Source organism: Miniopterus natalensis, chromosome 7 (assembly GCF_054644295.1).
Source record: "Miniopterus natalensis isolate mMinNat1 chromosome 7, mMinNat1.hap1, whole genome shotgun sequence".
Classification (NCBI taxonomy): Eukaryota; Metazoa; Chordata; class Mammalia; order Chiroptera; family Miniopteridae; genus Miniopterus; species Miniopterus natalensis.
In genome coordinates, this window is record NC_142087.1 from 51,073,144 (window position 1) to 51,099,520 (window position 26,377).

Sequence of the window (26,377 nt, forward strand, 5' to 3'; positions counted from 1 at the left end):
ACTGCAAGATTTATTTGAAACCCATACAAGAGGTCAAACAGTAAATCACTTACGGTAATAAAATCGTACAAACCAATATGGAACAGAAAAAAAAATAGACAAGTGAGCAAAGAAGATAAACAAGAGTTTATGCCAGTGGCCCATAGGTATGTGGTATGTTACTGAATTCGCCCTGATTTTAGGAGTAGAATCAAATGAAACTGAAAGATACAACCTCATTACAGAAATGAAAATTAAAACAACAAATAAACAGGCTAGAATAGTACTCTTGTGTGGAGAGTAAAGGTGTCCCTACTAGAACTCTAGAAGCCAGGTAGGTATGAAAGTTGGGGAGCTTCAGTGTTCAAAATATATACATTTGGTTAAATTTCCTTCTTTTAAAATTAAATTTTCTTCTCTCAATGGTATTTATTTCCCCCAGTCCAGATAATAAACTATAGACTTTGAGTAAGTAGATAATTGCACAGGGTCACGAAATGCAGGAGGCTAAATATTGTTTTAATCGTCTCATCACTATTTCCTGAAGAAGTTGGTGTCACCAGTTCCTCAGCCTTTCTAGGACTTTCCGTGTAAAAGTATGCGCTACCAGGTTTTCCCCCACTGGTAGTTTAGATTTAATCATTCTCATATCTGCTCAAACAGAATAAATTTAGAAGACTAAATTAGGAGGAAACACTCTACCTCTTGTTAAGGGTTTCTATAAAGTACAATCAAGACACCAAAGAATGTACAGGGTGAGGGAAAAGTGGGTTTACAGTTGTTTGTATAGAAAATAATACAACAATTAATAAACAGTAATACGAGAATAAGCTGTGTTTCAATTCATATGGAATTCAAGAACAGACAAAGCTAACTATGGTGGTAGAAATCAAAATGGAAATTACCTCTTTGCAGGGGTGGTGGTATGGACTGGGAAACAGAACAAGAAAAGCTTCTAGTATGTTGTAAAGTTCCTTCATCTTAACTTGGGCCATAGTTACATGAGTGTATATATATTTTAAAAACCATCAATCGGTACACTTGACAACACACATAATCATGTTTCTGTATATGTGCTAATTCTCAACATATTAAAAAATAGTAACAATTAAACATATCTTTCAAATGTTATTTAATAAATCATTTATGACTCCTCTAATGTTTATAATAGAATTTTTGGAAAATATATTTAAATTAGAAGAAAATCAACAGAGAAAAAAGTTATGTGACAATAAATAACAAATATAGGAATTTATAAAATGTGTCTTTGTATTTATTTAAATATTAGTTATAGAAACCACCAACTAATTTTTATATTCAAAACCGAGAAGGAAAAAGTTTTGAAATGTTACAAGATGGAGACTGTTGTATGGGCTAAAATCTGTTTCGTGCCCGATAGAATGAAATGCTGAATATGTGTATATACAGAAATAGAAATGTATATATACAGAAATAGAGAGATAAATGATTAAAATAAAAATAGAGATAAAAAAACAACTGATAGATTCAAGATATGCAAAATAAAAAAGACTATGAAAAACCATGGGCATTATGGTCTCAGTTCTTCACCTGTTCCTGTATCCACTGCCTTTGCAATGTAACTTAATTGTTTAAAACAACAGTATTATCATGGGTTAAAAAATAATATTCTGCAACAACAAATATTTAATAGCAATGTGATAACTATGGTAACATTTTCCTTAAATTCCTTTCTTATCCAGTAGGTTAACAGTATCTTGAAGAGTCTGACAAGGTACATTTGCATGTGGTAATTAATAGTATTTCCTACTAAGAGAACAGAAACACAAACATAATCACCAAGCTAGAAGAAAATAATAATGATAACTAATGTGAAAGAAGACAATAAAAAAAGAAAAGAAAGAAAAGGGGCAAATATAATAGTTTATGATATGGTTTAAATCCAAATTTATTAGTACTTTGTGAATGTACTTTAAAAAATGCTTTAAAATAATTTAAAAAATCTGCTGACATGATGTTCACGAGAGATATATAAAACATGAAGACTCAAAAATATTGAAATTTAAAGAACTAAAAATATTTCCCAAATATCAAAAGAAAGCTAGTAACAGCTATATTAATAATATCTTTACTGAATTTAAGGCAAAAAGTATTCCAAGAGTCAAAGGTCAGTTCATAATGGAAATTAAAATAGATTCTGTGTTTATAATTAACATAAGGCCATATGATTTGTTTTTAATAATATCCCATGCTGAAAAAACTTTTTTTAAGTAATCACTTTTGCACATAGATAGCAGGGATATATATATTGCTCTATCATATCCATAGATAATTTGGCAAGATGTATGGAGAGCTTTTAAATGATACCTAAAAAGAGTGCTTTAGGAATTTATACACACCCAGATTTATATATGTAAAGATACATATTTTAATTGATACATAAATTTGATAATACGGGTAATTTAGATTCCTTCCTTTCTCTTTACATAAATTTTTATACAGGAATATAAATTACATTTGAATTAATATTTTACATCTAAATTTATGATATAAGTAGGATTTGTGAAAAATTCTTACTTGTAGGCTTCTATGCTTTTTTCATCGTTTTGAATATCTTTTTCCATTTCTTCTCTCATTTGTACAGCTTTCAATTTCACTTTTCCATATTTTTCTATAGCGTCTTTAAGTTCTTCATGAACTCGTCTGTATACTTCCAATACCTAGAAATAAAAAATATTTTGCTAATATATGCACTTAATGACTAATTAAAAGAATCAGGCAAGAGATCACAATAGGACTTAAACTTAGAGTAGTTTTTATTTAAATAAAAAGTTCTTTATATCAATTTTCTTCCCATATTTATTTAGTCTATTGTTTAGCACAGTAGTGTTTTCAGATTCCTTTACCTTGAAAGGCATCAATACTAGGGCTGTACAAAAGTTACTTAACATGACCTAAATAAAATCATTATCTTTCCTCTCACAAAAAACTGCTACTTTTTACTGTTTTTACTGTTCAAACACTTTATTGTAGAAAACTCAGAAAACACAGATAAAAAATAAATAACCTGTAATATTATCATTCAGGAATAACCATTATCTTATTGTGTCAAAATATTCCATTTTATTGTCTTTATTAATTAACGGCATAAACATTCTCCCTTCTCTCTCCATCTCCGCTGTCTCTGCCAAGCTAAGAGGAAGGGGTATTGTAGTGGTCATAACTGGGAACTAAAGGTCTGGAGGTCCTGTTAGAAAGTGGGAGGGAGGGGTGTAAGAGAAGGCACTTAGGAGTAAGGGGTCCTTTCCCCAGGGGGTCAAGTGGTAGACCAATATGAGGCAGCTGCCTCCTGGAAAAGCAGTAAATCTCATTATTTTTTAGACTAGCAAAGATAACAGTAACTTCTACAAGATTTTCCTTTGGGAACAGGAGCGTAGGGGTATATACATTTTAGCAAAAAGCAAGGAGTATACCAGGATGATGGGCTAAACAAACAAAAAGCTCAGGAAAAATAATGGAACTCCTAATATCAAAAGAAGAGCAATAAATAATATCCCAAGTCCAATCTGTCAGCGCCTTTAGAAGAGGCAGCCTGTAGGCACTGTTGAGGCAGTGGTCTTGGTGTCAGGGGCCGGGGTGACATCATGCGATTCAAATCCATCACCAAATTAAGCTTTTGGGTTGGGTCAGCGTGGGGCTGATATATCCTTTCATACGGATACTCTGCCTGAGGTTGCAGACAGCTCTGAAGGCATGCAGGTGCCTGCTGTGTCCATTCAGCAGTTTCCTACTGAAGCCTGGAGCGCTCAGCCTGCCACTGAAGACTGGTCTGCAGCCCCCACTGCTCAGGCCACCAAATGGGTAGGGACAACCCCTGAGTGGTCCTAAGCTGTTCTTCCACAAAACTCTTAACAGAATGGAAATAAGGTTGAAGGAAAATAAAGAGTTTCTAAAGTTTGTGCCCCCAAAAAAAGACCAACCGTAAGTAACACTTCCTTTTCCCTATTCTGCAACACAACTATTTATCAGTTAAGTATTTATTCAATTATTTATCCATCATTCAAACGCATTTTTTGGCCCTTACTATGTGCCAAGTAATGATAGTTGTGTTTTAGAATATTTGGTATTACAAAATACTTATAAAATAGATATATAAACGATAGTATACTTATATACTGCATGCCTATGTATGTCACATACACACAGCACACAGAAGCATACAACTTGAAAGAACAGTTTTATAATTAGAAAACACTGGGGAAATACTTGTTTGCATCAGTTAAGTTCTTAAATTTCCAACAATAGTAATTACTTCTTGCTAAATGAATCAAAGGAAAATTTATGACATCAGTACCTGGAATTGGTCTGGAATTTGAGAGATAAAGATCCTCCCTACTTTAAAGATATCTGTTGCCTTTCCTTCTATTATTTTATATCCAGATTATTTTCTACTTATAATTGGAACTATTAATATATGGGAAGTTCTAGTGTAGGTATTTCCACATATTAATGAATTTCATGTACACATTAAACTTATGATGCAGGCATGTTATTATCAGATCAATTTTATAAGTGAAGAAACTGAGACACAGAGGTTAAAAATATACCTAAGATCTAAATGGTACAGCTGGGATTCAAACACGTGGACTCATGCTTTAGAATCTGTCTCTGAAACACTAGTCTAGCTTACTTTCCTACAGTATCTATGCACATACTTCTATTTCTCTCTGAGGAGGTATTTGGGTCTCCCAGTATTCATAATTCTGCTTTTCATTTGTGAGTTTTGTCAGTTATGCTCACAATATGAAAGAAAAATGCATTTTTTATCACTTTATTGTAAAGTATCACTTATTTGTAAGATATCTGCTACCACTTACAGCAGAGGGTTTTCATATTTTGGTTGCACAACATCTACAACCTTTCTTAATAGCACCCTGATATCATTATGGAGAATTACCTTCCCTTGTGTTTTATACATATGCTGTATGGTTTAATCACAGGTCCTGCCTCCCACTACAAAAACCAAGAGGGCCAGACCCTGTCTCACTTTGATCCCTGAAATAGCAAGAATGTGGTCAGCTGACCTAAAGCCAGGTAAGCAGACTCTTTTCCAAGAATGTAAGATGCAATGAGAGACACAGTGATGAGGAAATAGTGAAAAGGCAATCACTGCATTAATAGTGGCTGCCTTATTCTGGGTTCTCCAGAGAAACAGAACCTACAGGATGAAGAGACAGAGAGAGGGAGGCACACAGAGAGAAACATGGTAATAGTAGCTTATTGTTTATGATCAAATCAGTATTTTTACTGCCAAATGTTAGAAACAACTCAGGTGAACAAGAGAAGAGAAAATGGGAAATAATAAATTGTGAGCTATCTGATGAAACGTGGAAAGTAAAATGAATGAACTCAATCTATATTGTATCAACAGTAGCTTGATTTCTAAAACAATGTCATATTAAAAAACAATTTGCACAAAGTTCCCCAACATTTGATACTATTTGAACAATTAAAAATACTATGTATTGTGCATACATACATAAATATATATAAAATACACAAATTTTGCTTAGAAACAATTTCATGAAACGGTTGTCTTTGGAGAGTAAGGGAGGAAAATGGAACTGCTGAGAGGAATACAGGAGATATTTGACTTTATTTACCTTAAAATTATCAAAGGCAAATACGATACAAAATTCAATTTGTTGATTTTGTGGCATGTATAAGTAACTTATGTTTCTATAATACAGTCCCACAAATAGGAAAGTTAAATGATAATTAATCATTAAAAAGACTACACTTTATTTATTTTCATCAACAATGAAACTGACTGATATATTCTCCTTGCATTCGCCCTCAGTTCAATTTACAATTTCAAAAATTACCACATAGTTTTAAATCTCCAATATTTTACTAATAGGTTGACTAAATATTATTAATGCCCCTAAATATAAAAGGGAAGACCACACAATTGAAATGAATACCACTCAACTGTATGGTATATAGTTATAATAATTCCTCTGGGAAATAAATAGTAGGTCAGTTTTCAATGAAACAGTAAACCTTTAAAGATATATTAACTTTAAAGATATATTAACTTTTTATAGTGGAAATATTTTTATATAACTAAGGAACAATCTATAAAAAGCATATTAATTCATTTACCTCATTTTTTTTTTTATCATATTTCTTCAGAGTTTCAAGTTCCTGGGTCAACTTTGAATTCAGTAGAGGACCATTTTCATTCATGTAATCAACATCTGCTTGAACCTTTGCATTTGTTTCTTCCCATTTTGCGTTTTGTTCCTCAAAATGTTTTAGATGGTGAGATTTATCTTCAAGATGCCATCGTAATTCTATGATATCTCTCAAATAGGCCTCGTGTTCTAGACATACAATGATAAGAACAAGAAAAATCCGATTTTGAAATGTAAGTTTAATAACAGATATGTATGAAATATTTTTTGTTTCAGAAATTACTTATCTGGGAATCTTAAAATGTTATTTTATTACTGCATTATAAAATATATTGCCTTCTGTATTTATAACTGAAGGGATTAAAATATATGTTTTATAAGTTAATAATTGTTTAGGTATAATTCTGTTTAGTACAACCAATATATGTACTGGGTTATATATAATCACTCTAACTTCGTTTTAAAAAGTCAGTCATTATCTTGTTAAGTATTACCATTATAATCCCCATGATGGTTTTCTACTAGATATTCATTATACCTTCTCATTTTATACTCCATTTTAGATATTTTATTTATATTTTCCACCTCCTGTGTAGCTGTGATGCATTCCATGCAATTTCCTCAAATTTTACAACTTACGATTATTACTGTTCTTTGTCTAATAAACCATTTAACCAGCCACTGAGTTATTAATTTTAAGTAATATAATTTTCATTTTTAGTAAGTCTTTTATTATTTCCATTTTTGCTTTCCTTTAAAAAGTCTACTAGTAAAATCCTCAACAAAATATTAGCAAATCAGATCCAGCAATATATTAAAAAGATCATACATCATGACCAAGTGGGATTTATTCCAGGGATGCAAGGCTAGTATAATATTTGCAAATCACTAAACAAGATACATCACATAAACAAATTGAAAGACAAAAATCACATGATCATATTAATAGATGCAGAAAAAGCATTCAATAAAATCCCAACACCCATTTTTGATAAAAACCCTCAGCAAAGTGGGAATTAGAGGGATCATACCTCAACATAATAAAGGCCATATATGACAAACCTACAGTCAACATCCTACTCAATGGGCGAAAACTAAAACCATTTACCCTAAGAACAGGAACAAGGCAGGGGTGTCCACTTTAACCACTCTTATTCAACATAGTACTGGAAGTCCTAGCCACAGGGATTAGACAAGAAGAAAATGTAAAAGGCATCCAAATTGGAAAGAGGAAGTAAAGCTGTCATTATTTGCAGATGACATGATATTGTACATAGAAAATCCTAAAGACTCCACCAAAAAACTACTAGATTTAATGAATGAATTCAGCAAGGTAGCAGGATACAAAACTAACACCCAGAAATCTATGGCATTTTTATACACCAATAATGAACTCTCAGAAACAGAAACTAAAAAAACAATCCCATTTACCATTGCAACTAAAAAATAAGATACCTAGGAATAAACCTAACCAAAGATGTAAAAGACCTGTACTCGGAAAACTACACAGGACACTGAAAAAAGAAACAGAGAAAGATATAAACAAATGGAAAAATATACCATATTCATGGATTGGAAGAATTAACATCATAAAAATGTGCATACTACCCAAAGCAATCTATAAATTCAATGCAATCTCTATTAAAATACCAACAGCATATTTCACAGATCTAGAAAAAACACTTCAAAAATTTATACGAAACCAAGAAAGATGCCAAACAGCCACGGCAATCTTGAGAAAAAAGAACAAAGTTGGAGGGATCAAAGTACCAGATAGCAAGTTACACTACAAAGCCACTGTAATCAAAACAGCCTGGTACTGGCACGAGAACAGACATATAGATCAGTGGAACAGAACAGAGAACCCAGAAATTGACCCACGCCATTATGGTCAATTAATATTTGACAAAGGAGGCAAGAACATACAATGAAGTAAAGACAGTTGCTTATTAGTCCTTATTTTTATTTTCAAACTTCTTTTTATTTCTTGAAACATATAAAACACACTTATATTATAATGTACTGTATAATCCAATATCTGAAAACTTTTTGAGGAAGATTCTGTTGTCTATTTCTACTGCGTTACCCTCATTAAAGCTGGATCTTTGTGTGTTTTATATTTGCTATTGAGCAACTCCTCATCTTGGAATTTTATCTGAGATGAAATATATCCCTGTGGGTAGAAAAATATCTACTCTTACCTGAGCTTGGAGTGTTTTTGTGAAATTTTTACAGTTAACTCTTTAGAATAAAGGGAGAAAAGAGCATAGACAAAGCTTGGATTAAAGTCGTTCCCAGCCTAGGCTCTGGGCCCCTTTCCTGCTTCTTCGGTTCCCCAGAAGGAAGTGAACAAATGGGGAGTTCAAGCTGTGAGGCCAGTATTACTTTAGAAAGAGAAAAAACCGTTAAACCTATATGTAACTTATTTTATTAAAATAACATAGTTGAGGAGCCACTGGGTAACGGTATTTTGTCAGGCATAATAAAAACAATATTAAAACCCAAGTAATCAGGAAAAAATGTAAAAATATGTATAAAAATTCTAATCTTTTCTTGCCACCCCCTAAAATGTGTACACCCTACTTTGGAGACTACAGTTTTAGAATACATAACATTATAACGGGTGTGTGTATGAGTTCATTTTTACACATTATTTGAATTAATGGCTGTTATCCCAAAGTAATTCATAATGGCATCGCTTTTTCTCTCAGAGGTGTCTTGGTTTAAACGCTAGGTTATATGAGCACCCTAAAATAATCCATTTGTAAAACATGTAAATCCTGAATCAGAATTTTTACCCTACAATAGCACAAACAACTTCCAGCCTCAGGCAGAATCATGTAGTCAGGCATGTTTTGATAGGTAGGCACAGTGTTTGGAGAATAAAAAATTGAATGCCTTTAGATTATTGAATACTTTACCATAGGTCTCTCACTCTGTAGTCTAAAAGATAGCATTTTCCTTTTGAAACATTTGTTATCTGCATGACTCTTGGAAACATCCTGAGTTTTATAGCCTGCTAGAAGTTATCAATAATATTTACTACTGAATTCTCTAAAGCAGATGCATGTAGTTGCTAAAATGTTGCTTAGAACTCTTGTGTCTTACTATGTTTAAAGATGTGGCCAATAACACTAACTGGCAATCACTTTAAATTTCTAGTCTTCAAATACTGTAGTCGTTATATGAAGTATATACCAAACATTTGTGGACCCCTTGGTTACCATAAATCCTAAGGAATTTCAAACAAACACTAATGACAGCAGGTCGAGGTTTGCTCAATACATTCCTTCCAACTAAACATTATCATTAATAGCATCTATTAAAAGTCCACCAGTTTGGATGCAAAATAATATGGTCACTAAAAGAGAGTCGATTTTTTATTTACAGCTACAATTGATTATCCATGCCTCTCTAACAAAGTAAATGGTAGTATGAAAAATAAATATTACCTTTCTGCACAGCTAACGGGATTTCTTGAAGTCTCCAGACTGACCAAGAGTCAATTGTCATATTTATCATTTTCCTTCTTGATTTTTGGTGTTTCAAAGCTTTTTCAGCTTCTGCACGGTCAGTTTCTAGACATTTAATGAGATAAATGGCCTCTGATAGCAGTGTTTCCATTTCCTGCTTTAATTCTGGACACTTTTCATCTTAAAATAGGAATATGCATTCACATTTGTTAATGAATCAGCCTATAAACCGGGTGGTGTGAACATGGGTACTAGTTGTATCACTCTATTTAATATTTATATGTTTAATAAGAAAATTTTAGAAAAACAAATTAGCCCTTTAAAGACCATTTTATTATAATACAATCATAACATTGATTATAAATTTTGAAAGTAAGATTTTTAAATGGACATTTTATAAAACAATTAGAATAGCTAAATCTCAACCAACATCTTTCATGCACAATATTTTATTTGAAGGAAAAAAACACAACACATGTTCTGTTCACGAGCTGTAGTTTTAAATTGTGCTTGTGTTTCCTCTCATTCTTTGAGAAAAGGAAATCATAATTATTACATCAGATAAATACTGGAAATCCTCAGATGGTTCTTAGAAACAGGACACTTAATATTCTTTATCTTATCAGATGATAATATCTACTTAGCCTTGCCAAAATTTTATTGTTGTTTCCAAATTCTATTTATTCAGTTATAACACAAATTAACTCCTTTAATGAGAGATGTTTGTGATTCCTGGTTCACAGCTCTGGAATGATATGGTTTAATGTTAATGAAATGATTAATATGGCCATTCTTCTATTTAAGTAAGAAATGGATAGAGAACCTGTTAAATCCTAGGCATATGCTCTCTCCCTGGAAACAGATCAGTAAAGAATATGGATATGGGTCCCACCCTGGTGACATTTATACTTGTAAACAGTGACTTTTGCCAAAATGTGACTTAACAAGATGACGTAAACACAGTCCCAAGAGAGGCAAAGCCCCCAAAGCACTGAGGCCGAGAAAAAAACAGTAAAACTGGATCAAGGAGAAAGGCAGCTAATATATCATTGTTTTCTTTTGTTTTTGGACAATAAAGACAATAATTTCTACAAGAAGGTAGTGTTACATAATGACTATACGTGGAACCTGAGCAGAGACAGTTTCGTCTTCTAACCTACGGTCTTGTCAAAGAAATTCAGCGTCCTGCCTAAAAGGAATTAAACAAGTTTCTCTATTGCAATGAATAAAATTATATTTTTCCAGACTGGTACTTTATTTGATATCTATTTATTTGGTCTATTACCTTCTTTTTATTTTTATTTTTCCAAATCCTATCACATCCTGTAAACTTCATATTCTTAGTTGTCTGCATTTTTTTTAACAATATACACATTAAACACTGGATTCTCCAGCCAACTTATGATCCATTTAACTTCTATAACAAGATTTCAGTCTCAAACACGTGAAGAAGTTAATGCCACTTAATTTAAAGCACTTCTGATTAGATATATTTGTGTCCAAAGGTGTTCATTATATTTTTACAAGATGACTTTTATACTGTTTCTATCATCGCATTCTAAAATAAATGCTGTGTGTATACCTTGGGGGGTCTCCAATTCATTGTATTTAATATCTCTCTCAATTTTTTCTAGAATACTATCTCAATCAGCTTTACTGTTTCATATTGAGTAAGTGACCAACCACCTGACATTTTTAGCATAAACATTTATAATAAATCTTCCTTATCTTGATACTGTCTTGTGTTTTAGAGTCAAATGTACATGTTTATAATCAACATAATTGTAGTTAATTTAAGTTATTCTGACTGATAATATATTGTTTTTCTCCCAGCATTTATCATGTGAATAATTAAGAAGTAATGAATGAGGTTTTTATCTTCATTATAGGCCTTAATAGTAAAAAGTAAAGCAGTAGAAACAGAGGCTAACTATGAATGACAGCTTTGAATAAAATATTCTTGTTTTAAAAAGTCCTGAGTTTATTAGTTATCTTTCACTTAAGGAAGGTGTTTAACAAATTTTTGTGGTAAGGAGGGGGAAGGAGTTAATTTAATACCAAGAATATATTCAAATACACTGAAGAATTTTAACACACATTTTATTCCAGTATATAAATTATTTTACATTTTGTAAATTGTGACAAGAATATTAATCTTGATTTATATAAATAGTAGAGCTGTGACGACCAATACGGTAGCCATGAACCGCATGTGGCTATTTCTATTTAAATCTAAGTTAAAGTTAAACTTAAAAATTAAATTCTTCAGTCTCACTTGCCACATTTCAAGAACTCAAACACTGTATGTGGCTGACATACTATTGGACAGTGTAGATATAGAACACTTTGATATCACAGAAAGTTCTACTGCACAGAACTGGAATTATAAGTCAGCTTCTTGAGAGGAGGGCCGGGATCATTATACACTCAGGACATAGACAAGTACACGGTACATAATAGTCATTAATAAATGTTTGTTGAACAAATGTTTAATTTTAATCAAATTATATAGCAGGCTCTTTCCTCTATTAGACACTCCTAAGAATTATAAAGCTGTTAAAACACTGTGAAAATTAGAAATATAGGAAATGAAAAGTCAATGAGCTTTTAAATATAATTACACTTATCTAAGTATGCAGTCCAACTTTACCTCTCTCTTCTTTGGGTTTGACCTCTTTGATTGGTGTAGCAATAGTCCAATCTTCTTTCAGGTCTTTTGCAGAAGTCCTGCTCCTATGTAATGGGAAATAAGAAACCAATTACTATAGGAGGGCTGTACTTAAAATTAGTAAAACAAATTTTAGGTGCTGCGCTTACACAGAATTTTAAATGTTTGTAGTGAAACTTACTACATACACACTAATTCTACTATATTGGAGATTAATTCTGCAAAATTCTAATAGATAACGGGTTTTGTACTTCACGGTATACTAACAGAAATTTAAAATTTGTTACAAATGATCTGAAAACTTTAAGGTGATAATAAAGCAGTATTTTTTCATAAAAATAACTGGTCTTTCCTAGAGACTTGCTATCCGAAAAAGGGATTTTTTAAAACTAATTTAAATGAGCTATTTCTCTAATTTCAGTTTAGCAATTCCTGGGGTATCAACATAAATGAGAAGGAGCAAGAACACTATGTCAGATTTGAAGTTTAATAAGGTTTTAGGAAAATGTCCAAATTAAAATGTTATTTCTTTTCTAAAGAATCTTTCAGCTAAAGTTCTATATGTTGAAAAACAATATATTTCTCATTAAAATATTACTCCTGTCCAATTCTTTGACCTTAGACTAGGTTTCACTGTATTTAAATAGAAGTATTTTTTGAGGAAGTATTATGAGCTGTATCTATGACCACCACTTGCTATTTCTGATGGCTGCATATTTGTTTTGTTGTAATTCTACAAGTTATTTAGAAAAGTCTGTTTATTCTGAGGTCAGAAATATATTCATTATATTTTCTTCCTTCATTTTTAATTTCATTTTAGTATTTCTTTTGAATAAAGTAATGCATTTTTCTTGTTTGTTTGCTTTTAAAAACAGAAAAATAATTATCCCAACATCTATTATGAAATAATGCTCTCCCCACTGTCTTGCAATACCAATCATACATGACATAGTATGATATTACACATAATTGGATCTATTTTTGTGTATTATATTCAAAAATGCAGTTAAGTTTTAGACCAACACAATTCTGTTTAATTTTAAAATATATATATATTATATATATAGAGAGAGAGAGAGAGAGAGAAAGAGAGAGAGAGACTAAGACAGAGAGAAAGAGACAAGTCACAAAACAGAAAATTAACGATTTGGAAGTGTAAACTTCAATGGCATTTAATACATTCAATGTGTGCAATCACCATCCCCATCTAGTTCCCAAATTCTTTTTTCACCTCAAAAGAATACCCTCTAGCCCTGGCTGCTGTGGCTCACTCAGGTGGCGGGGCATCATCCCATGCACCAAGAGATCGCTGGTTCAATTCCTGGTTAGAGTACATGCCCAGGTTGTGGCTGGATTCCCAATAGAGGGCATGCAGGAGATAGCCAATTGATGTTTCTCTTTCACAAATGTTTCTCTCTCTCTCCCTCTCCCTTTTTCTCTCTCTCTATAAAATCAATTTTTTTTTAAAAAAAAGAAAGAACACCCTCTATTAATTAAGCAATTTCTCCCCTTTCCCTCTCCCATTAGCCCCTGGCAAGATCTAATTTGCTTCCCATCTCTGTAAGATTTACCTAGTATGGATATTTCATATAAATGGAATCATACAATGACTGTTTCTGGCTTCTTTAACTTAGCCTAATGGTTTAGAAGTTTACCTATGGTAAAGCATGTATCAGAGCTTCATTAATTTTTATGGTTGAGTAATATTCCGTTGCACAGATCCACAACCCTTTATTTATCATTAATCCAAGGAAGGATCTGAGACTGTTTCCACCATTTGGCTATTGTGAATGCTCATGACATGAACATTTGTAAAGTTTTTGTTTGAACACCTGTTTTAAAAACTTTTGTGTATATACCTGAGTGGAACGTTGGGTTATATGGTAATTCTAGGTTTAACTATCTGAGGAATCAACAAATTGTTTTTCACATCGGCTGAACCATTTTACATTCCCATCAGCAATGTGCGAAGGTTCCAACGTTTAATAAAAGTGGCAACCAGTGGGCCATCCCTGTCTCATTCCTGATCTTGGGTAAAAACTTACAGTCCTCACCATTAAGTATGATGTCAGTCAAGTACTTTTCATATATGTCCTTTAACATATTTTGAAAATTCCCCTCCAATCCTAGTTTTTTGAGTGTTTTCAACATAAAAAGGTGTTGGAATTTGCCACCTACTTCCCATATCAATTGAGATGTTCAGGTGGGTTTCCTCTTTGCCTTTATTACTGTGGTAAATTGATTATTTTTGTATTTGGAACAGCCATTCCATTCCTAGGATAAATATCACTTAGTTGTGATATATAATTCCATTAATATGTTGCTTGATACAGGTGGCTAGTATTTTCTTGAGCATTTCTGTATTGACAGTCATAAAATCATTGGTCTATAGCTCCTTGTGATGTCTTTATCTGGCATTAGTATCAGGGTACCACTGGCCTCACAGAATGAGTTAGGAAGTGTTCTCATGCCTTCTATCTTTGTAAAGAGTTTGAGAAGCATTGGTATTCTTCTTTCAATATCTAGTAGAATTCACTAGTGAAGCCATCTGGTTCTTGGCTTTTCTCTGGTGAGTAATTTTTGATCACTGATTTGATCTCTTTACTTGTTAGAGATGTTTAGATTTTCTACTTCCTGAGTCAGTTTTGATAGTCCCGTGTTTCTAAAAATTTGTCTATTTCATCTTCATTATCTAATTTGCTGTTCATAGTATTATTAATTGTTCATAGTATTATAAACATTTTTATTTCTGTAAGGTCTGTATTAATGTCCTAATTTTTTATGATTTTAGTAATTCAAGTCCCTATTTTATTTTATTTTACTTTATTTCATTTTTGGTCAGTCTAGGTTTGTGAATTTGGTTGATCTTTTCAGAGAAACAATTTTTGTTTTCACTGATACTTTTTAAAAAATTATTTCATTTTTCTCTGCTCTAATCTTTATTATTTCCTTTCTTTTTCTAGCTTTAGCACATTTGTTCTTTTCTAGTTCTATAAGGTATAGAGCTCAGTTACTAAATGGAGAATCTTCTTTTAAAAAATATTTTAACTGATTTTTTTATAGAGAGAGTAAGGAAGAGGAAGTGAGAAAGGGAAATATCGATGTGGGAGTGGAACATCGATCGGCTGCCTCCTGCACACCCCCTACCGGGGATCAAGCCCCAACCTGGGCATGTGCCCTGACCTGGAATCAAATTAGCAACCTCTTGGTGCATGGGACAATGCTCAACCAACTGAGCCATGCCAGCCAGGACAGGAATCTTCTTTTTTAATATAAGACTTTATAGCAATAAATTTCCCTGACTAATGTTTTGCTATATTCCATAAGTTTTGCTACATTGTTTTCATTTTTAATTCATCTCAAAGTATTTTTTAATTTCCCCTGTGGTTACAGCGACTCATTAGGGTTTTTTCAGTGTGTCATTTAATTACCACATATACATAAAATTTTTAGATTTCCTTCTGTTATTGATTTCTAGTTTCATTCTATTGGGACACAGAAGATACTCTGTATGATTTCAATATCTGTAACTTTATTGAGAATTTTTTTGTGGCTTACTATATGATCCTGAATAATGTTCACTATAAACATGAAAAGAATGTGTTTACTACTGTTGTTGGGTGAAGTGTATTATATAAGTCAGCTAGGTGTAGATGTTTCTAGTATTAGTCAAGTCTATTTCCTATTGATCTTCTTTTTAGTTCTTTTATCCATAATTGAAGGTGAGGATATTGAATTTTCAAATTCTTATTATAGAACTGTGTACTTCTCCCTTCAATTTGGCCAGTTTATACTTCATATATTTTGAGGTTAAGTTTTTATGTATGTATGTTTATAATTTTATATCATCTTGATGGAGTGACCCTTTTACGAGCACCCTATGTCTCTTGTAATATATTTAGACTTAGAGTCTATTTTGTGTGATATTAGTATAGCCACTCCATCTCTATTTAGGTTACAATTTTCATGAAATATAATTATTTTTCCACTTTCAACCTACTTGTTTCTTTGGATTTCAAGTGACTCTCTTATAGAAAGAATATAGTAGGATAATTCATTTTTATCCATTCTATTTCTTTTTACCTTTTAATAAAAGTTAAATCCATTTTCATGAAAATTGATAAGAAAGGACCAACTTATAAGGGCCACTGATAAGAAAGGACCAACTTCTGCAATTTTGTTGTTTTCTATATTATATAATTTTCATTCTTTAATTTCTCCATAACTGCCTTCTTTTGTGGTTAATTGTGGTTTATTTCTCTAGTATACTGTTTAAGTTTCTTATTGGATTTCTGAATTTTTAAGTTTTATTTTTAGAATTTTTTTTAGTAGCTCCATGGAGATTACAATTAACATTTTAACTTCATGAAATTTAAGTTTAAATTAGAATCAATGTATTTTTAATAGTATTAAAGAATTCTGTTCCTTTATAGCTCTGCTCCTTCCCTTTATTTTTGCAAATTACACATTTATAAATTGTGTCACCATTAATATAGATTTATAATTATGATTTTACCCATTTATATTTTTAATTGTATAGAAAAGTAAAAGATATAACAAAATAATAATGCAATTATACTGAATTTTTATCTTTGTAGCTACCTTTACTGTTTTCCATTATGTTTTTTTAATATGGCCTCAAATTACTGTCCAGTGTCTTTCATTTCTGCCTGAAGGACTCCTTTTAGGATTTCCGATTGGACAGGTCTTCAAGTGATGAAGCCCTTCAGTTCTTGTTTCTCTAGAAAAATCTTAATTTCTCCTTTGTTTTTGAAGAACACTTTTCCAGGATCCAGAATTCTTGTTTGAAAGGTTTTTTTCTTCCAATAACTAAAATATGTCATTTCACTGCCTTGTGGCCTCCATAATTTCTGATGAAAAAGTGGCTGCTAATTTTGTTGAGGATCCCTTGTACATGACGAGTCACATCTCTCTTGCTTTCAATATATAGGTATACCCTGATATTCGAGAGTTCATATTATTCCCCTTTGCTTTTACAAAAGACCTTCATTAGTACCTGGTTTCACTAAGTGAAAGAAAACCAAAGAGAATTTTTTTGCTTTTAAGAAAAAAGGCAAAGAGTAAAAGTAGTGTTCAGCATTTGTTTTGCAGCAAGTCATTACATTGGTAGCAAACACACCAAGCAGTGAGAATGGCACCTCCAAGCTCCTTCTTTGGGAACTACACTCAGCATCTCAGTATCAAGCTACCATAGCTTTGAACTGTGTCTGTGAGCATGTGCTTCACCTCGATTTATTTTGTGCATCCATTAACAAGATGTGTCCTAAAGTATCAGAAAAACCTAAGAAAACTTGTAAGAGTGTTACACTTAACATAAAGCTAGATGTAATTAAGCATATTTTGTATGATTTTGGGGATCTGGGAATGCTCAGAAATTCTTCCATATAGATGAATAGTAATTGCTTCTTTGCTTTATGCCATTTCAGTTTACAAAAAGTCTCAGTGGAATGCACTACTTTTGGATAGTGGGGAAACCTGTACTATCTCTGTCCCAGGCTTTCAACAATTTCATTAAGATGTGTCTTAGTGTGGATCTCTGAGTTTATCCTGTTTGGAGTTCTTTGAGCCGTTTTCAGCCAGTGTTTCTTCAGATACTCTTTCTCCCCCTTTTTCTCTCCCGCAGTCATTCTTGTACTCCCATTGTTGGTATATTTATATTCTTGATGATGTCCCTGGAGTCTATTAGGCTCTGCTCATTTTTCTTCCTTCGTCTTTCTCCTCCTCAGCCTGGATAAAATCTCAATTGACCTATCTTCAAATCCCTGATTCTTTCTTCTGCCTGCTCAAACCTGTTGATGAACATCTCTAATTAAATTTTCATTTCAATTACTATACTTTTCAGCTCCAGAATGTCTGTTTTCCTCTTTTTTATATTTTCAATCACTTTATTGATATTCTGTATTTGCTGAGATGTTAGATTCCTGATTTTGTTTAGTTCTTTGTCAATAGTTTCCTTTATCTCTTTAAGAATATATAAGACAGTTGATTTAAAATCTATATATAATAAGTCTAATATCTGGGATGGTTTCTCTTTTTTTATTGTTAATGGGACAAACTATCTTTTCTTCTTTGCCTGACTCATACTTTTTGTATAAAACTGAACATTTTGAATATTTTCATGTGAAATGTAAATAAGGTTAGCCTCTGTCTATTGGGGTTATTGTTGCTATTTGTTATGGGTGGTTGTTATTTCTTTGTTTAATAATTCTTTGAAAGACTTTTTGTATCTTTCAAATATGTGTATAATTTGTCATGAGTGGCCTGCCACTAAGGTAAGTGTTTCATTAGTTTATTGATTAGCTTAAATACCTGGATCCAAAACAGAGGAAATAGGAAAAAAATACCCTCCCAATCTTAACAGATTGGCTCTGTACTGGAGTACTCCTTCAATGCTAATCCAGACTATTTACAACTCTGCCTCTTACCATCAATTCCTGCCTGTGCAGATCCTAATGATTAGCCACAGGTACAAGATTAGGGTCTTCTTGGTTCTTCCCTCAGCATGTGCCTAGCATTGGTTATATGTGTGCACTTCTTGATTCTCCAATATGCGTGAAAGCTTTGAAGAGCCTTATTTCCTCATGTATCTTCTCAACCTCTTCTTTCCCAGGTATTTTAGTGTATCAAATGCTAGGTCCAACTGTTATCAACAGCCTCATACAGTGGTGGCAAGTGTATGCCTTTAAATGCTTTCAATAAACACTACCTGGAAGTGGTTCAAGGTCTGGGATTGCTCCAACTCAGGCAAAACAAAGACAAGCCTTGAGTCGATCAGTCTGGGAGTCGTCAGATAGGTTAAAATACTGAAACACAATTCTTCAAGATGAAGGTCCATGTTGTTCACTCTGGCACTTGCAATGGGCACCACAAATGCAGGTAGCACTCTTCATTGCCTCCACTGATCTGAGGGCTGGAGGATGGCAGGAAGGCAATTTAAAACACCACCGTGGTCTCTTAATATAATGTAGCAGACTCTTCATTAACTTTTCTCATGGTTGTTGTAAGTTTTTTACTAGATTATAGAGTTTGGGAAAAGTTGATTCTGACCATTTTTTGCCAAATTTATAGTTGTTCAGTGGTGGGACAGAACCCTGGATATCCCTATTCTGTCATTTTCAGTGATATCCTAATTCTTACATTTTTAAAAAATTATATTTTAATGTTTAATATAAAAAAAATCTGCTTTCAGTTTTCTGTTCCTTTTGAAATCTACAGGAGATTGATCATCAAAATGTGAGCATGAAAAAATAAAAGAAGCATGATAGGTTCTTACCATTCTTCAAAAGAAGTTTCAAACTGTCAAAATAAAAGATATCCATAAAAATCAAATTTTAAGCATCTCAGAAAACAATAGTAAACTTAACTTATACTTGACCCTACTGGTAAAACTGTAACTACTCCACTTCACATACTCCATTATATTTTTGTTAAATTATACTCTGTTTCCAAAACAGCCATGTACTTCTACTACCTAGTCCTATATTTTCATTATTACTGCCACCTAATTGTTCTCACCTGTCATATATGTTTCTAAATCTTACACCTTCATCAAGGATCAGTTCAAATGCCACTTACTCCCAAATGACTTTCCACACAATCAGAAGTGAATGATATCCACTGAACTTCAATATATTACAAAAGAGTAGAAACATAATTACATGAGTTCCCAAACACTTAAGTTTTCCATAGTATTACCCCTGTATTAATCCTCTCCTGGACTATAAAACTCCTTGGTAAGAGTCATGTTCTATGATATACTCTAAAAGAACCTTGAGCTGTAAGGGGCATAAATTACCCAAAACACAAGGAATATATAGTCAGAATGTTATGGGCTTCATAGATAATCTCCAATTCAAGATGTTAGATTGGGTATATATCATTACTCCTCTTCAATTCCCATATCATACCAAAATTTCTGGAGAAAAATATGTATGTATGTCAATAAAATCACAGGACCATATATTTTAGAAGAATACCCAGAAGTAGAAAGTACTCTGTTAAGACTGACAGTGAAAATAGAGCAAAGAAAAGTATAACTCAGAAGAGATAAATGGAGCTGGTTTCAGGGAGATGCAGGGCTTCTCTGCAGAGCTCGAGTGGAATTCCCAGGTTGTGAAAATAAACAGGTGATAATTAAAGCAAATAATATAAGGGGTGCCTGTGGTGAGATGTGCCAGTATTATATCTCCCCCGTCCCCCTGTAACAACCCAGAATACATGGCTGAGAAGTGGCCTCCTAGTCACTGTCATGAGAACTCTCTAACCACATCGGAGATCTGTCTAAGATGGAAAGGTTGTCTAGTAAACATGGAAGTTATGGCTCTACAGATAAACAAAACGGAGCCTACGGAACTAGCAAAATCTCCCATAGACAAAAACAGGTGGGAGGAAAAACAAAGACAGATTCATCAATGAGTGAAAATATTCTAAGGTGCTACAGATTCAAATGTAAGTTTCTTTAGGCAAAAGCAGAGGCCTTCAATTCTGTTACAATCTTATGGGACCACGGTCCTATACACAATCTGTCACTGACTTAAATGTTATTTAGCTCATGACTATGTTCAAGAACCAATCATTTAACATTGAGTTTTCATCAACTTGCCCATCTTCCCCACTTACTTCCTACTTAGTTTTCTCCTCTACAAGTTTTGGTATTTTCTATACTGATGAAATTTTCTTATGCTCATTGTATAGTAGATTCAATGGAATCTAAAAAACACTTTTGAAGAGACTAAATTCATCTACATAAGAAAAAATGATAGGTGCAATTGTTTGAAATCCCAATGGGATTTTGCATGGAATGTGACGAGCTTATTCTAGAATTTATACGTACCAAAAATAGCCAAAGAAGTCTATAAAAGGATAAAAAGGAGGGAACTACCATATCAGATACCAAAACATATTATGAAGCATGCAAATTAGTGAAATGAGATACTGTAATAGAGAATTAAACTAACTGGTGAAATACAGGAGCCAGAAATAGATACAATCATTATGAAAACTTGATATATGATTAATACAGTATAGCTGATTTCTAAGAAATGACAGTATTTTGCAATAAAATTGATGTTGAGAAAAATAATTTTCAGATTTTTACAAATGAAAATTGCTACTTATTCTATTCTTACACACAATTTCACACTGTTAAACAAATCTCTAGTGAAAAAGTTTAAAATTTTACAATAAAAGGAAATATCTTATATGACCTTGCAGTATGGAAAGATTTCTTTAACAAGATGCAAAACACTTAAAATAAAGGGGAAAATGATAAATTTAAGTACATTAGAATTAAGAACTTTTTTACTAAAAGATATAAAGAAAACAAGGCAAACTTAAAGAATATCTTCAAAACATATATAACAAACTAAAGATAATAATTTGTTCCTACAAGTCAATAAGAACATACAAATAAATCTAAAAGAAAATAGGCAAAAGATAAACAAACATAGAAAACAATGAACATTCAATAAGTACATTAATATATTAATATGATCTAAACTAATTAATAATCAGGAAAATGTTATCTTTTGGTTTTGGAAACTGGTAACCTGGAGTCCTGAATAGTGCAAAGCCTATAATTAGGCTGATTTTTATGATAGTTTTAAGAAGCCATTTGAAGTATCATGAGAAAATCAGGAAGAAATTGGTTAAGAGGCACTTAATGAGTTGTGATACAATTATCCAAAAATTTAAAAGTCCTCAATAAGTGATTAATATCTAATTAATATTCTGTTTGATTCTCTTTATACTGTAATTAAAAATGATGTAATTTATACTGATAAAAAAAGGTTACTTAAATTTTTAGAAATATTTTAGGATAAAATATAAAGACCTTAACCTAGCAATATTTTTGTAGAAGTGATGAGCAATAAAGAAAAATTATTTAAATCAGTCTTTGATCTGTTGCCCACGGACTGATAGATTGCTACACAAATCGTTCCCAAAGAATCATGTCTCTTGGCATCCACATCTTGTCTAATACTCTACTGCAGCAATTTTCAACCGGTGTGCTGCAGGAATTTTTAAAACATGCAGTACTGAACTATTTAGGCAGGGACACTGACCTCTTTTCCCTTAGATTTGTCAAATTAAAAAAATGACAACAGCCAGTGCAGCACTAGCCATCCAGTGTGAATGAATCAAAATTACACCTATTTTTTGGTCAGGTCAGCAAAAAATGTATTTTTTTGTGTACTATGGAGTTTTAGTAATTAGTTTGTGTGCGCCATGAGATGAAAAAGATTGAAAATCGATGCTCTATTGCATTAACTGGAGAGGCTGATTATATGCTTTGCTTTAGCCAGTGGGGCTTCAGTAAACATAACACAAGCAAAGCTTTGTTAAGCACTTGCCCATTGAGATTTGTCCTCTTAGAACACTCTCCTAGCCACTAGCCGTTGAGTGAGGCCATCTTTATCACTACTCCCAGTTGAGTTAGCAGATGTGTGCATCCACATTATTGGCCCCAGGCAAGAATCAACAAAATTTCCCAGCTGAGCCCAGAACAAATTGCTCAATTGTAACCAAATAAATGTTTATTCTAACCACAAAGTTTTAGTGTGTGTGTTTGTATATGTGTGTATAGCAACAGATAACAGAAAAAACAATGGTCACTTTTATGAAGGTATTGTCATTAGAATACTGGACACCAAATGCAGATTTCAATGAATAAGTAGTTGGGAAGTGAGATATCAGAGATTCTAAATTTAGGCAACTCTTCAGATGTTAAGTGGAACTGTAAGAGACATTGAAAAAAAGAATACATTTAATGGTATGTACGGGATACATTTTTTTTCCTTGAAAAGAGGAGAAGCGTCAATATTTTAAACGTGACAGGAGTGAGTTTTAAAAAAATGGAGATTTGGAAGATGGTGTACAGAACACCTGATGATAACAAGAAACTTGTCCAATGGAATGCAGGTAAAGGTGGCAGCCATTGGTGGGGGAAGGAAATCTTCCATGGAAGGACAAAAGGAATAATGTTTGTGGAATTCAAGGATGTTCATACGTGGGATAACAGGAGTCTGAGGTATTTCTATTATTATATCTCCCATTTTGGGGAGGAAGAGAAATACGAGAGGTGAGGTAGAAGATTTGGAGACCTGAGCAAAGGAAAGGATTGGAGTAGATATACCAGAGAATAATACTAGGGAAAGTTCTGGTTGACAAACAGAATAATTTCAGAACACTATTAAAGGTCCCATTGAGGTTGGAGACCACAAATGTATAATATCTCAAATTTGAATTACTGCATAATGTTCTCCAGCCCTATTTAGCATGTTGAGTGTAGAAGGGGAGATGGTAGACTATCTGAGAGATCTCTCCAGGACTGGTATTTTTTCAGACTAGAAGGGTGACAGGATAAAGAAGTAAAGGAGCAAATAACCAATTTAAGAGATGAATTGATTAGGAAAGGAAATCAAGGAAAATGGAAATGACAGAATGGGAAACAGTGGATATGTCAAGATTTGAACTGTCCTTAAGTTTCAAATGAAATATAATTGGTAACAGGATGAGAGTGCTCCAAACATCAGAAATTTGGTCAAGAGGGTCAGATGATTAAATACTAGGTTTCAAAATTAAAAACAAATATGAAATGGTGTAATCAAAGCAAAGCTTTCCAATTAGAATTATAACCATCTTAACGACCATGTTTTAACCCTCCTAGCTGACATACTCTCGGGTAAATAACATGCGCAGTGATAAACAGGATGTTCTTAGGTCACAGAGACACCTGGCTGCATGATAGTCTTGCCACTGACTGTGTGATCTTAGGGGAAATCAACCTCTGGAATCATTTTCCTCATCTGAAATTGGGGATGATAGTAGTTTCTACCTTACAAGGTTTCAATAAGGAGTTAATGAAAACATGCATATTAAACCTATGATATAGAGTAAGCACTTAATAAAGTTTAGTTCCATTATCATTGTTACTGACGATAATGTTATTTTTGGACAATATCGTCTTTGTGTTTTAAACAACGATTTCTAAATACAGACAATCCCCAACTCTGGATGGTTCAACTTAGAACATTTCGACTTTATGATGGTACAAAAGCAATACGCATTCAGTAGAAAATGTACTTCGAATTTTTAATTTAAACATTTTCCTAGACTACTGATATATGGTAAGATACCTTCTTGATTCTGTGAGCCACAGCTCCCTGTCAGCTACACCATCATGAGGGTAAACAACCAATACTCTATACTATATTCATCGTGTTAGATGATTTTGCACAACTGTAGTCTAATATAAGTGTTCTGAATATGTATAAGGTAGGCAAGGCTAAGCTATGATGTTCAGTAGGTTTAAGTGTATTAAATGCATTTATTGGGATGTAACTCAATTAGGAAGTCAAGGAGCATCTGTACTTTCTCTCTATCCATTCTTTTAAACCATGGTTGCATCCAAATGACTTGAATTGATTAAATAAAGAGAAAAATTTCAATTCAGTAGAGATCACTCCAAATTAAATAAAAGTATGTCTAGTCTAGTAGAATAAGGTGGCAGAAAAAAATTTTAAAACCTAATTTGTATGGGAAGTTATCCAGGCAATTATTAAGCCTATAATATATAGTAAGTGCTTAATTTATTCTGACACAAAGGAAGCCACTGTGACATAAGGAACAAACAAACTATCATGGCTGATCCAAAAAAGATTGATCTTTCACTCCTCTAATGTATTCCATACCCAAAGTAGATGGTAGCTTTTCAATTACTTATAGAGCTTTATCTAATAAAAGATTAAAATGATCCTGGTTAAAAACAAACAAGCATTATTCCAAAAAGAAACTCAATACCCATCAACCTTCGAGCCCCAGCCCCAGGAAACCTTCAACCTGTTTTTTGGTCTCTATATACACTGGCCTGTTTTGGTCATTTCATATTAATGGGATCATATAAGGTGCCGTCTTTTTGTGATTATGATAATGGTTACACAACTCTGAAAATACACTAAAAAACACTCAGTTGTTCACTTTAAAAGGCAAACTTTATGGTATATAAACTATCTCAATAAAGCACTGTTTAAAAATCAAGCAGTTTGTGGAGAAGCACAAAGTGAAACTGTTGCAAATCAAAAGGAGAGGAAAAACTGCTTGGCCCAGAGAGGACATCACTCTCTCCCTGTCCTTGACCCCACCCTATCCCATCAAAACTGCACTCACTGAGTCCTCAGGAAAAACCTAACTTTATCAGAGAAAGGCATCACTGTGGATTGAACAAAGAAAAATTCAAGAGCACTGTATTTTCAAGATTTGAGGACCTTAGCAGATAAATAAACCTGTACTTGGGCAAACATCCCCTCCTCTGTGCTGGCTGCTGGACACTTCAGGGACCAGACCAAACACTTTTCCAACAACTAGAGGATGAAAACATGAGATTTAAAGTCTTTAGACAGATAATTAAGCCAGTTGCCTGTTTTGACTCCTCACCCAAAAATCCAGAGGAATCACATAATCTGCTACTCAAAATAAGAATTATTTTGTGCAGCTTTTGATGGGGATTACAATGGAATTTGGGGCCAGCCGGTTATCACCAAGTTGTTTCCTCTGCCTTGTTCTGCCATCTGCATACATAATCCCCCTGGAAACTGGAGTCAGGGGGAGGCCCCCATTGTTCCCCAGCACTAAACAGGTACAAAACAGTGCCTGGGATTGTAGGCAATGAATGAATAAAACGAAAAACGTTAATCTCCTCTCCAAGGTACAATCTGTTGACAACTTTAATTGGGTAGAATGTTTTTAAGTGATAAAAATCTTGAGAAGAAATGCCTTTTATCTGTATTTCATTCAGGCATTCTGGAATCATTAAAATGAACCCAGAGACACACAAAAATTCAGTATTTTCTGCAGGATAATTATTCATTTTAAATATTTCTTACAGAAGTAACCTTTTTGTTTGAAATTAGTTTTATGCTTAGGTTAACTAATTTTGAATTGTTATCTATAGGAAAATGTATATAATCTTTCCATAAAAATCTGTATGTGTTTGCCTTTTTGGAAATAAAGATTTTTTCCCCAAAAAATTTATAAGCCATTCTTTAAAGATTTCTTTCAAG

General features: G+C 33.0%; 1 protein-coding gene across 1 annotated transcript in view; it reads right to left on the bottom strand.

Moving 5' to 3' along the window:
• CCDC178 (coiled-coil domain containing 178) overlaps positions 1-26,377 on the bottom strand; it is a 240,004-nt gene that overhangs the window by 204,953 nt on the left and 8,674 nt on the right. Inside the window, exons 4-8 of the mRNA XM_016195988.2 lie at positions 19,591-19,613; positions 12,279-12,361; positions 9,608-9,808; positions 6,124-6,344; positions 2,536-2,678 (exon numbers count right to left, since the gene is read on the bottom strand). Coding sequence (XP_016051474.2) covers positions 2,536-2,678; positions 6,124-6,344; positions 9,608-9,808; positions 12,279-12,361; positions 19,591-19,613 — 671 coding nt within the window. The remainder of the gene's footprint in view (positions 1-2,535; positions 2,679-6,123; positions 6,345-9,607; positions 9,809-12,278; positions 12,362-19,590; positions 19,614-26,377) is intronic.